This window comes from Filicampus tigris, chromosome 2 (assembly GCF_054856515.1).
Source record: "Filicampus tigris isolate MCC_2025a chromosome 2, RoL_Ftig_1.0, whole genome shotgun sequence".
Lineage (NCBI taxonomy): Eukaryota > Metazoa > Chordata > Actinopteri > Syngnathiformes > Syngnathidae > Filicampus > Filicampus tigris.
In genome coordinates, this window is record NC_141218.1 from 7,286,071 (window position 1) to 7,297,576 (window position 11,506).

The window sequence follows — 11,506 nt, forward strand, 5'->3', positions numbered from 1 at the left end:
CAAAGCAAAATGAACCCAAATATATTATTTGACAATAAAAGTCATTTGAATAGGTTTGCTGTAACTGCCATGAACTGAAGATTCTGAGACATTAAAAATAGAATGACCCCTTTGTCAATCAGGAAGATAAAATCAAATCTTGTGTAGCATTTCAGAATAAAGGTCTTTAGTAAACTACAAATAGAAAACTGTCAATTTTGTGACATTTTTAAGTAATCCTCATTGTTCATTAGTCACATTTAGATTGACTTTATTAAAAAAAAAAAAATCATAATCACAGTTAATACTGAATTGATGCAAAAATTTACAGTGATTGACAAAACTATGTGAAAATAAAAGCACACTTAAAAAGTGAAAGTCTGTCTAAAAATTCAAAAGTAAGAAAGCATTGGCGGTGATAAATATCAAAGATGTCAGCATCTCTCAATTACATCCAAGTTGGTCAGCTTGTGCTGCATTTCATTCCTACATCCTGGATTTCTCCCGTTTCAGTGGGGAAGTATTCATCCCGAGGACTTGAGAGAACACACGGTGAGCACCCCAACCCATTCATTACCGCCAACAAGGCTGTCAATAATTCTCAGTGAAAAAAAAAAAAAAAGACATCATTTAAAAAACTATAATTTGTATAAACACACATTAAGGCCTGCTACCGACGTAAGATAAGACTATCATGACGGACTGAACCCAGTTCACATTCCCTCCCAACAATCCAACGCTTGGTGAACTGTGCTTTACAATCATTGTAAATTGGATTTGCAATAAATCAAAGTAGTTCACGCTTAAAGAGGAAGGTGTGGTTATTGTTTTCTTTATTACGACATCATGACTTGCAAAAGTGACCTTGGTCCAGCTGGAAGGAACGCACGCACGCACTCACTCACTCACTCACTCAACGCGCACACACAGAAGAAGAGAGGAAATCCTGGGAAACAAGGTTGACGATTGTTTAAAAGAAGTCCAGGTCATCCGGAGCGTCCAGGTCTCTGTACTCGATGATGGAGCGTGGGTCTCCTCGCATACCCCTACACACACGCGCAGAATTACACAATGTGTACACTAACATGGACGCTCAAGTGTCACTAAGTTTCCTTTACCTGTTGTTTGGATGTTTCCCCGGGAAGCCCAAGTTACCCCTGAAGTTGTCATAGTGACCGCGGCCGGCCCCAAACTGGTTGGCGGGGTAAGGAGGCGCGCCGGGGAAGGTGGGCATTAGAGGCCTGATGCCGGGCGGGTATCCCAGAAGGCTCGGCTGTTGAGGCGACGGAGCGGGAAAGTTGGCGGGCGGGGCTGGCGGGAGACGCGCAAAAAAGCTTGAACGTGATCTAGGGAAGCGCCGTCTCTTGCCGTCTTCTCTTTCGGAGTTTACCTTGAGTTGGGGGCGGCGGGGGCTTGTTCTCAGGCAGCGCCGGTCTCTTGGCGTCCATCAGGTAGTTGTTAAAGTAGTCCACTTCCTGTCTGACGGCGTCCACCTTGTCGCCGTGTTTGTTGAGGATGTGTTTGCGCACAAACTCGGGCGCCTTAAACTTCTTACCGCTCAGAGGACACAGCCACTTGTCTTTGCTGAGCTCCTGAGTGTTGGCCACCAGGAACTTCTCCACCTGCGCTCACCAAAACATACGCCGTCGATAGTCGCGTGCTAGATCATGTGATCATTGGGGGGGTGGCGGGTCAAAGTCTCACTTCCTGTTCCGGGTCTTTCTTTCCCAGGCGCACAGCGTCGTCTGCATTCACCACTTCGGGCGGACTCAACAGAGGAGCCAGACGCTCCTCGCACATCTTCAGGTGTTCACTCACTGGCCCGACCACAACAAAGGACGTCACAGCGGGTTCAACCAGGCAGGTATGTGCGTGTGTGAGTTACAACAGTTTGGGATTTTTCATTATAGTTAACAGTTGTATTTCCTCTTGACTTTTGTCTTTTTAAATTCAGTTAGTTTTGTTTTGAAAGCAGGTATGTTAGTTTTTAATTATTATTTTTTTAAATGCTTCTTTTTAAAGCAGAAGTCAACCCAAACATATTTTTTTCAAGAATATGTTCCCTGGAGGCCCACTAGTTGAGATACAGCATTCTGATTAATTTTGCGTTTGTGGAATATAAATGAAGTAGCAAAATGCGGGGGCGGCCATTTTGTATTCTGTCGACTGAAAATGACATCACAACTGCTCACAACGACCAATCATGGCTGAAATCTTTTCTGAATCTGAGCCATGATTGGTCGTTGTGAGCAGTTGTGATGTCATTTTCAGTCGACAGAAGACAAAATGGCTGCCCCAGAGATGGCTAAAAATGAGTGGATTAACACTTATTCCACAAATACAATATTCATCAGAATGCCCTGTTTCAACTAGTGGGCTCGCAAAGAACATATTCTTGAAAAAAATGTGTTTGTGTTGACTTCCGCTTTAAGTTCAGTTTTCATTAGTTACAGTATTAGATTTGGTTTTATAAATACACATTGTACCTCAGAAATAGTCACTTTCCAGGAGACCCCAAAAATGTCAAGTTTGTTCAACCATTAGCATTGCATCGTAAAAGAGAGCATGCCATTTTCAACACTTTAGATTGGTCAAGAATGTGTACCCACGTGTGTGGACTGAGCGATAGTGTAGATTTAAAAAAATAAATAAATAGGAAATTCACCAAAATGTGACTTATGAGGTTTTGTCAAGTGCAAGATTGCTTATTGCGCAAGTATTGCGTAATAAAGTGAAATTGTCAAATGATTGTTTAACATTCCTTCTTCTGTACGGACATGCAGCAACGCCGAAATAAATACTTATACAATGAACCCAGAAAAAAGGTTAAAACGGAGAACATTTGCGCTATAATTATAGTTGGTTTTAGTTTCTTTTATAAACATAAGATGTAGTTTCAGTTAGCTGTCATTTTTTTGCAAAGCAATTTCATTTGTATGCTAGTTTATTTACTAAAATGGATTTTCAATTTTTGTTTTACTTATTTCATTATTTTTGTTAACTATAATAAACTTGGTGTACGTACAGTAGGGCTGCTCGATTATGAGAAAAATATTAATCACGATTATTTTGGTAATAAGTGAAATTACGATTATTTTTTGCTACAAAACGAGAACAGGTTTAAAATTCTTTGAAACGCTATAATTTAAGTTCGTTTTGGACCCAGCAACATTTCTTAAATTATTCTTGATTTTTTAATTTATAGTGCAAATGTATAAATTAAAGTATGGTTTCCTTGTATAAACAAACAAGTTAACTTGCTATGCACTTGTAAATTGCCAAAGTAGAAAATTGCTTGGAGTAAAATGCCAATTTTGACAGAATAACAGACATGCTATTCATCTATACATTTAGACCTTTGTCTGGAGCTTTTTGGTTTTTTTTTTTTAAAGTAATATTTAGACATAGTAAACAAAGTTAAAGTAATTTGCTTCTGATAAATTATACATTTAATATGCTCATTGGGTCTTAATCTATACAATACTTCTAAATTACAGTAGGCCATATATAAACTGTATTACAATATAATGACCAATAAAATGTTTGCAAATTGCATTTGAAGCAATTTGAAACAAAAATGAACACAAAAAAATTGGACTTCATATTGTAGACTACACAAGAAATTTGTGCTAGTAAAAGTAGTGTATATTTGCGTAAAATATGTGATTTAAAATAAATCCCTCGTGCCGATTGCGAAGTGGAGTCTGTGCCCTAAACATTTGGAATCCTTGTCCGGGCAATAGATTCTGTTATCTTTTTGTGTCTCTCTGATGTTGCTTGGTGGGGTTTTTCCATGCAGAGACAACTTGCACTTTATACGTCTTTGCTCGCCGTCTTCCACGGCAAACCCAAAATGTAACCAAATAAGCCATTTCGACTTGCCTTGCTTGTTTACAAGTCGTTCCTGTGGCGGGTCTTGTGCCATTTTTAGGTCTGTTGCTGTTCAAACGTTGAGTAAGAGCGTGTGCAGTGTGACCTGCGGGGTGCGGGCTGGCTGGCTTGGAGAGGGCGGCGCGGCGGAGTAACTCGTGTGCGCACGCCTCAGAACAACTCAAAATGAGTATTAATAATCGTTTTTTTACGATTGTGCCAATTTTGTAATCGTGGAGTGTAATAATCGAACTCGTACTTGAATTTCGATTAATTGCACATCCCTAATGTACAGATATTATGACACCAGAAGATGGTCTTGGAACTTGACTGGGATCTCTCGAACCTTCCCTCTGGAATGGAACCGTGTTTAAAGAGTAAGCCCCTCCTTTCTGGACTAGTATCTTCTCTGGTAACTGAAACCTCCCTGAAATCAAACCTTGTCTTGGGACTAGAACCTTCCTTCTGGATTACAACTTTCTCTCGCGACCAGAGTCCTCTTTTGAGACTAGTACGTTCTCTCGAAACTAGTACCATCTCTCGATGCAACGTCCACACATTTGTGTGTATGCGGTTATACCTTCAGTCGCAGTGATCTTGGCCACGGGCAGAGGTCCCCGCACATGGATCAGTCCGCAGCGATGAGGCATGTGGTCCTCGGCGGGGTACTGGCAGAAGTTGTAGTAGTCCAGCGAGTGGACCACACGCAAGTAGATCAGCAGTGTGTCCAGCACCTGCGCGCACACACAAACGCACTTGCATGTGCAACACCGCTCAAAGGAACCGCACCAACAAAACGCCGGCCGGTCCCACCTTTAACAAGTTTTTATCCGTCTCCACCGTGACCTCAGAGGAGGCGGTGTCTTTGGCGTCGCCCGCCTCGCCGCCCGTCAGCTCCTCCTCTTCGGCGCTCACCTCCTCGATCAGGTAATCGGTGATGTTCTTCAGGACAGGGTTGGTGTCCGTCTGTGGCGGCGCGGTCGCACATTGCGTTTTCGAGTCAAACGGGAAGTGATGGGTGGGGGTGGGGGGTTGGACACAACAGGAAGTCGCACCTGTTCCTGCCAAAGCTCCGCCCTCTGGTCCAACGTGTGCACCAGCCTGGCGGCCAGGCGGACGTCGTTCCTCGCCACGGGCTTGTGCTGAGTCAGTCCGTTGACGCTGCGGACGCGCCGACACAAGTCGCGGTTGACCACCGGAGACAGCTCGCAGTCTCGGAGCTGCCAGGGGCCGCAGAAGACGGGACCCGATGAGATGAGACGGGGCGGGAGGAGACGGCGTCAACAACGCGGGACGGCGGTTACCCGAATATTCTGCAGGTTCCAGCAGGTCTCCTTGATGTTGACGGCGCGGTCGAACGTCAGCCAGCACCGTCGGAAGAACCTGACGCACGTTTGCACTGTGATGCGCCACTGCCACATTTGACCTTTGCACGTTTTTTGTTTCCTACTCACCCCCTCTCTGGCTGAGGGTCCGACAGCGCCACCCGCAGGAAGCCCGAGTACCTGCGACACAGCTGCAAACACGGAGGGGGATGAGAGCGCGTTCAGGGGCGGCAGGAGATGCCCGCGGGGGTGGGAGGGGGGTCGGATGGGGGTGAAGAGGCAGCACTCACTGCAGCGATCTCTTCTTTGGAGGCGTCGGGCGGGACGCTCCTGATGAAGAGCGAGGTGGTGAGGTGCAGCGGCCGGGGTACGGCCGGCGACGCGGGCTCCTTCTCGCCGTCAGAGTGCGAGGAGTCGGAGGCCGAGCCTTCGCCGCTGTCAGCCGACATGCTGCGCTTCCTCTTTCGGCCTTTCTTGGCCCCCTCTTCCTCCTTCTGCTCCGTCTCCTCTTCCTCCTCCTCGTCCTCATCATCCTCGTCCTCCCCGTTCCGCTTGCCGTCCTCTTCATCCTTCTGAGGCGTCAAATCGTCAGCGCCATTTATCCGCGCGGTAGTTTCGGTGAAATTGCATTCTCACCTCACTTCGGGTCTTCCCCGCATCGCCGGCAGCCGGCTCCTTGCTCGGACTCGCCGCCGAATCGCCTCCGCCGCCGCTGGCGTGCGCCCCGCCGGGCTCCAGCACCTTCAGGTCCAAGTCTGTGCCGCCCTCCATCTTGATGACAGCTGCGGACGAGAACGGATGGCGTGAGGACCCGCATGCAACGCCGCGTCCTGCCTCCCGGAGCGCGGCTGACCTGCTTCAAGGTTATTTTAGTTCACGGAAACGAACCAAATACTGAAAGCAAAAAATGAAAAAACATTTTGGATAAGGAAATCAAATAAAGATGCTTTTAAAACTAGGAAAACTTACTGAAATTACATTTTACGCTGACAAAACTAAATATCCTTTGTTTTCATCTTTGTCAATGAATTTATTACATGAGCCTTTGGGCTTCATTTGAAATGTATTCATTTTTGTAGCACAGTACTGCCGTTAGCCAGAAGAAGGATGGAAAGGACAACCAGTCATGTGGAAGTTGCGATCCTTTTACTGTGTGTCGCTGAGAAGCGATATTCATCTAACGGCAGCCCATAAAAATTGGACTAATATACAGTCCCTGCATTTGATTTGTGGATGTTTTTTTTTTTTTAAATCTAATATTTTTTAATTGCGTTTTTACAACAATGCTTACTGTGAAGTTTTCCTATAGTTAGATAAAAAAAAACTAAAACTAATAAAAACTAACAAACCCGCCCTGAAAAACAAAACGCAAAATGAAATAAAACCTATGATTAAAATTCCAACGCTAATGTAACCCCGACCTGCGTCCAGCACTTTGATGATGGCAGTGGTGTGCTCCATGTCCAATGACATGTCCTCCAGCCACTTGTTGTCCCACAGAAAGAGAAACACGCCCAGACGGCGTTTGAGGGCGGCCAGGGACTCCGCCTTCCGGGCTGTGATGTCATCTGGGTGGTACTTGGAGCGGAACCACTCCTGCTCTTTGTGCTGGACGAAGAAGTCCTGCAGCTGCTGGCGTCGGAAGTCCACTTTGTACTGATTGTAGCGCTTGACCGCCTCCGTCTCGTCCACGCTGTCCTCCGTGTTCAGAAGGAAGTCCTGCGCAACACACGCTAGAGATTAAGTCACGCGAATGACTGGCCAAATTATCTTTAATCCATTTTTTTTTTTTTTGGTCGTGCCCTGACCAGATGCTTCACTCACCTTGAAGCTCCTCATGGTAGGGGGACCAGGGGGCGGCAGGTCAGGATCCACCATCGCCAACCTGAGGGAAGGCAAAGGTGCGCCTGTCATGCCGCCGAGCGTGCGGGTGCGCCCGTGTACGCACCTGCCCTGAAGTGGGTGAGCTCCATGATGCATGGGCAGTTGGGGGATGTCGGGGGGCCAGCCTTGAGGCCCCACCCTCGGGAAGAGAGCCGCACCTCCTCCAAAGGGCTGCTCGAAGCGGTATGGCTCGCCCCGGTGGTCATCCCTGACAAAACCAGGACGCCCTGAGCCGCGATGCCTCGAGACGTACGCGAGCTGTACACGGGTCACCACTCACCAGTCTCTCCTCATGCGCTTGTGCTGAGGGCTCATATGTCTTGGCGGCGAAAAGCGCTCCCTGCGACCACGATCGTAGTCCCGCCTTCTTTCTCTGCCGCGTTCCCAGTCCCTGAGTGTGCACATGTTTACACATGAGCCATCCAGACACTTTCCATCCCTCTTACGGGTCAAGTGGAGATGTATAGTGCTAACCACTAATCCATCATACTGCCATCACAATGTGAGCACTTCATTAAAAACAACAACCCAAAAAGTTTTTTAATCTTAAACCTGTCGGGCCAGTCGTCGCGCCGCCTCTCTTCTCGCTCTCGGGATCGCTCCATGTCACTCCGCTCTCTTCGGAACTTGTCCCGCCGCCTCCTGTCGAATTCATCATCACTGTCCCCCATTGGTCTACACACAAATACACGCTTTGGTCTCTTGGGACTCACTGGCCTCCGCTGGACTGTTACAAAAAATGAGAGGAAAAAAACCCCAAAGTTTTGTGTTTGTTAGCAGGCTACTTCCCGGTTCTTGCAGGATGTTCCACTAGATGACAAAGGTACATTTAATCTGCGTATCCGACTGTGGCCATTCGTGCAATTGAATGATAGCTTTGTGTTCAACTAAACAGGCTCAGATTTCCCACTGAGTAAATACATTTGTGATTAAAATGGGACATCATCATTAACTCAGCATATACAATTACTTGATCAAATGAAATGTGCCTTGGCACAGAAACGATTGGGACACGCCGCATTAGTGGTGGCCCAAGACTTTTACACAGTTCTGTCCATACACTAAATGAAACATGCCTGCATGCATATTAGTTGTGCCTCCACTAGACACATGGATACACACTAGCTAGATAGATTGGGAGATAAACAATCACACGTTTAAATGCGTGGGCGCTTATTTCTAATTATTTCCTAGCTAAAATGTGCTAAATAAATTGTAAAATTTGCTGTTTAGTATAATATGGTACGTTACTGGAATACTAACTTTCGATTAGCGGCTAACAGCTAAGGTTCGCTCGACGTTAGCCTTGCTACAGCTTAAGCACGGCTAGTTAGCGCCACTCTCGCCCACTACGCTTAGGAATACGACTTTAGAACGTATTTAACAAAACTCTCTTGGCGAGTTTGTATCATATATTTTGAGTTTTTTCCTGCACAATTTACCTGAAAACGTTGCGAACGAAAACAAGGAGACCAGCTCACACACAACAACGGTCCCGCCGCCACAACGACCAATCACGACAGCCTACCGGGCCCAAGTTGCCCTCTAGTGCCCTGGAAGGACAAAAAAACGTATTGAGAGGCACTTTTTGTGTTCAACAAATGTATAATGTGTAATATTTTACTTCTGTGGCTTTTGAAGTGATGTTGGTCCATTTTCTCGTCGAGAGAAAGCTTATTGAACGCGTGCGCGCACCAGCCCACGCGGTGGCGGTAGATCGCGATTGCAAGGAGCCGCTTTGTTTTACAATAGGAGAAGAAGAACAACCCACACAACGACCGGCGAAGAAGAAAACAACATGGCGTCTCTGGTTGCTAGGCTACAGAAGCTTTAGCAGTTCTGCTTTTGAGGCGTACCCGAGCGAGTTTAGAGTGGGAATTAAACTTTTCTACACGCTGACACTGTTTTCGTTACATTACATTGTTTTTATGTGACAAGAGACGCCGCTTAAGGACAACAGTGGCGTGGAAACCGTCGCGCAAAATCTCTGACTTTGACCAGAAGAAGCTCATTTTCGCTGATGCTAGGTGGCTAACGTTAGAACGTAAGTTATGCAACGATGACACACGTTAAAGAATAAGAACAGAAATTCGAACGTCTATTAAATGTAAATCACTGCGAAATCCATGCTATTCTAACGTATGTTTAAATTGAACTCAACACAAGTTAGAACACAAGATACAATTTGGTGACATGTTGACACGTGAATTCAAACTAAGTTCAACATAAGTGGTGCCATGGTAAAACGTTCAGTATGCTAGCATGTAAAATATATTGCCAAACGTTCATGTGCTTTGTATCTTGTTCTTGTTGTATCTCATTGAATCTTGTTTGTGTAGTTGTTCATGGAGCGAGCCGACCGTCGACTTGTGAAGAACCAACCGTACGACGAGAGCGTGGAAGTGAGCGACTCGGCGGAGGAGGCGAGCATCCGCGGCCAGGTAACAAGGGTCCGTCTGCTCGTATCCTCATGTGCCTGAGCAGCGGCGGTCACCCATTTGTGCTTTTGCAGGCCGAGCTCGGGAGGAACAGGAGGGGTCGCAGCCTGTTGTCCGGTAACAACAGCAGCAGTGATGAGATGGACGAAGATCGCGAGCCTCCGAGCACCAAGGGGCCGATCAGCAGGCAGACCGGGGTCAGCCCCAATGAGGAAGACGATGAGGACGAGGAGGAAGAGTCCGAGGAATCGGACGACGAAGATGATGACGACGATACCGCCGAGGAGCCCGAGGGCGCGTACGACCCGGCTGACTACGCCAACCTGCCTGTCAGCACCGAGATCAAAGATTTATTCCAGTACATCGTGCGGTGAGTTTAGAGCGATGTCTGTATGGCAGGGACGCCACCAACCGAATAACTGATATTTACTGACACTGACATTGACTTAAGTGATTTAATGATTAAGACTGACTGACTGCCTGACACTAAGTCAGTAACACCGACTGACTGAGTGACACTGACTAACACTTGTTGCACTGGCTGACTAATGGACTGGCTGACTGATTTTGTGAGTGTGGCCTCTGCTAGATACTCTCCTAAATCCATCGTGCTGGAACACAGCCTACGACCCTTCATTCCGGATTTCATCCCGGCCGTGGGTGACATCGACGCCTTCCTTAAGGTAGGTTCCTCCTTGCCGCTTTGGTTGAATCCAAGTCAAAAAAATCACCAGTCTGTTACCCCTGTGGCGCGCAGGTGCCAAGGCCGGACGGCAAAGCGGACGGGCTGGGCCTTCTGGTTCTGGACGAGCCCAGCATCAAGCAGTCGGACCCCACGCTCTTGTCACTGTGGTTGTCCGAGGAGACCAAGCAGCACGCCACCAGCGAGGTACGAAACCCCAGCGAGCAAAGTTCAGCTAACAATACACGATTTGACTTAAATTCACACATGAATACACTACAGCATCTCTAGTGAGTATGATGCTTTTTATCCCAGCTGAAGGTGAATAGCGTCTCCAGTCCTCAGTCCAACCCTCGCGCCGTGGACAGCTGGGTAGAGAGCATCGGTGCCCTGCACCGCTCCAAGGCAGCGGCCAGCGTGCAGTACGCCCGCGCCATGCCCGACATCGACGCCCTCATGCAGGAGTGGCCGCCGGAGGTGGAGGAGACCTTGGGCCGCGTGCGTCTTCCCCCCGCCCGCCTCTGCTGCAGCCTGCCACAGTACTGCGACATCGTGTGTGCCCTGCTGGACGTTCCCGTGTACTGCAGCCGCATCCAAGCGCTGCACCTTCTCTTCAGCCTCTTCCTTGAGTTCAGAGACTCGCAGCACTTTGCGCGCACTTGACCGTGCCCTCCACGCTACGTGCATAAACTATAAAGCCACATTTAAGTGTGTGTGTACCTGTAACTTCCCTTAACAACCCAGGCTGAACTTGGTGCCACCCCAACAAAGAGTCTCTTAGTTGAGGTCACGTCAAGGTTCACCAACATGAACCCAGCAGATACCAGGTAATCCCTCAGGACCACATGAGTAGCCTGCCAACCTATTCTGAAAATAGCTCACCAGTGATGGAACATTTCGATTTCCAAGGAATGTTGTATGGGATTGTTTGAAAATAAAAACACTTTATATAATATCGCATATTGATTTTTATGATTCTTACGTTGCTAAATCATTGGTGAAAGTTGTTGTCAATCAAAACATCTTTAATATCATCAGTGTTTTCACGTAGATGCGTATCATTAATTATTTACAATAGCTTGTAAGTAAAGGCAGGGCTTTGGTACTACATTGTGGCAAATTTAAGATGGGGTTTCATTGTATTCTTTTGTTATATGTTATTATGCATATGTAATTCATATAATTTGCATTCTTTCATAAGGACCAATAAAGACTTCAATTTAAAGGACATATAAATACTGTCAATTATTTGGTGATTTTCTTTTCCGAAACTAGTTTGTGAATGTCTTGTATTTTGTTTCCTACGACTTGCCGTCGACACTCTGACG

The 11,506-nt window shown here is 46.8% G+C and overlaps 2 protein-coding genes across 5 annotated transcripts; one reads left to right on the top strand and one right to left on the bottom strand.

Annotated features, from left to right (window-relative positions):
* Positions 1-795: 795 nt before the first annotated feature.
* On the bottom strand, positions 796-8,850 carry LOC147151135 (serrate RNA effector molecule homolog). 2 transcript variants are annotated; one of them, XM_086056179.1, is made up of 18 exons: positions 8,683-8,850; positions 8,501-8,611; positions 7,611-7,785; positions 7,339-7,449; positions 7,123-7,266; positions 6,999-7,059; positions 6,596-6,893; positions 5,811-5,956; positions 5,465-5,743; positions 5,304-5,365; positions 5,154-5,232; positions 4,905-5,069; positions 4,663-4,815; positions 4,430-4,583; positions 1,684-1,796; positions 1,370-1,601; positions 1,098-1,290; positions 796-1,025 (listed from the first exon to the last, which is right to left on the bottom strand). In XM_086056179.1, exons 3-18 carry the CDS (start codon positions 7,727-7,729, stop codon positions 950-952), a joined length of 2,385 nt encoding a protein of 794 aa, XP_085912305.1. In that variant the 5' UTR covers positions 7,730-7,785; positions 8,501-8,611; positions 8,683-8,850; the 3' UTR covers positions 796-949. The 2 variants fall into 2 exon arrangements, with proteins under 2 accessions (XP_085912305.1, XP_085912300.1); XM_086056174.1 differs by having other exon boundaries at positions 5,465-5,746.
* On the top strand, positions 1,825-11,406 carry ift46 (intraflagellar transport 46 homolog (Chlamydomonas)). 3 transcript variants are annotated; one of them, XM_086056207.1, is made up of 6 exons: positions 1,825-1,843; positions 9,398-9,499; positions 9,571-9,866; positions 10,086-10,179; positions 10,254-10,385; positions 10,494-11,406. In XM_086056207.1, exons 2-6 carry the CDS (start codon positions 9,404-9,406, stop codon positions 10,839-10,841), a joined length of 966 nt encoding a protein of 321 aa, XP_085912333.1. In that variant the 5' UTR covers positions 1,825-1,843; positions 9,398-9,403; the 3' UTR covers positions 10,842-11,406. The 3 variants fall into 3 exon arrangements, with proteins under 3 accessions (XP_085912333.1, XP_085912315.1, XP_085912325.1); XM_086056189.1 differs by lacking the exon at positions 1,825-1,843 and adding an exon at positions 7,627-7,881; XM_086056199.1 differs by lacking the exon at positions 1,825-1,843 and adding an exon at positions 8,149-9,102.
* Positions 11,407-11,506: the final 100 nt, after the last annotated feature.

Excerpts from the sequence above, each read along its gene's own strand:
- LOC147151135 (XM_086056174.1), bottom strand. The coding sequence starts at position 7,729 with ATGGGGGACAGTGATGATGAATTCGACAGGAGGCGGCGGGACAAGTTC. Across the intron at positions 1,291-1,369 it reads CCCGCCGCCCCCAACTCAAG|CCCCGCCCGCCAACTTTCCC; the intron begins GTAAACTCCGAA and ends GTCTCCCGCCAG. Across the intron at positions 1,026-1,097 it reads GGGAAACATCCAAACAACAG|GGGTATGCGAGGAGACCCAC; the intron begins GTAAAGGAAACT and ends GCGTGTGTGTAG.
- ift46 (XM_086056189.1), top strand. Across the intron at positions 9,867-10,085 it reads TTATTCCAGTACATCGTGCG|ATACTCTCCTAAATCCATCG; the intron begins GTGAGTTTAGAG and ends GGCCTCTGCTAG. Across the intron at positions 10,180-10,253 it reads ACATCGACGCCTTCCTTAAG|GTGCCAAGGCCGGACGGCAA; the intron begins GTAGGTTCCTCC and ends TGTGGCGCGCAG.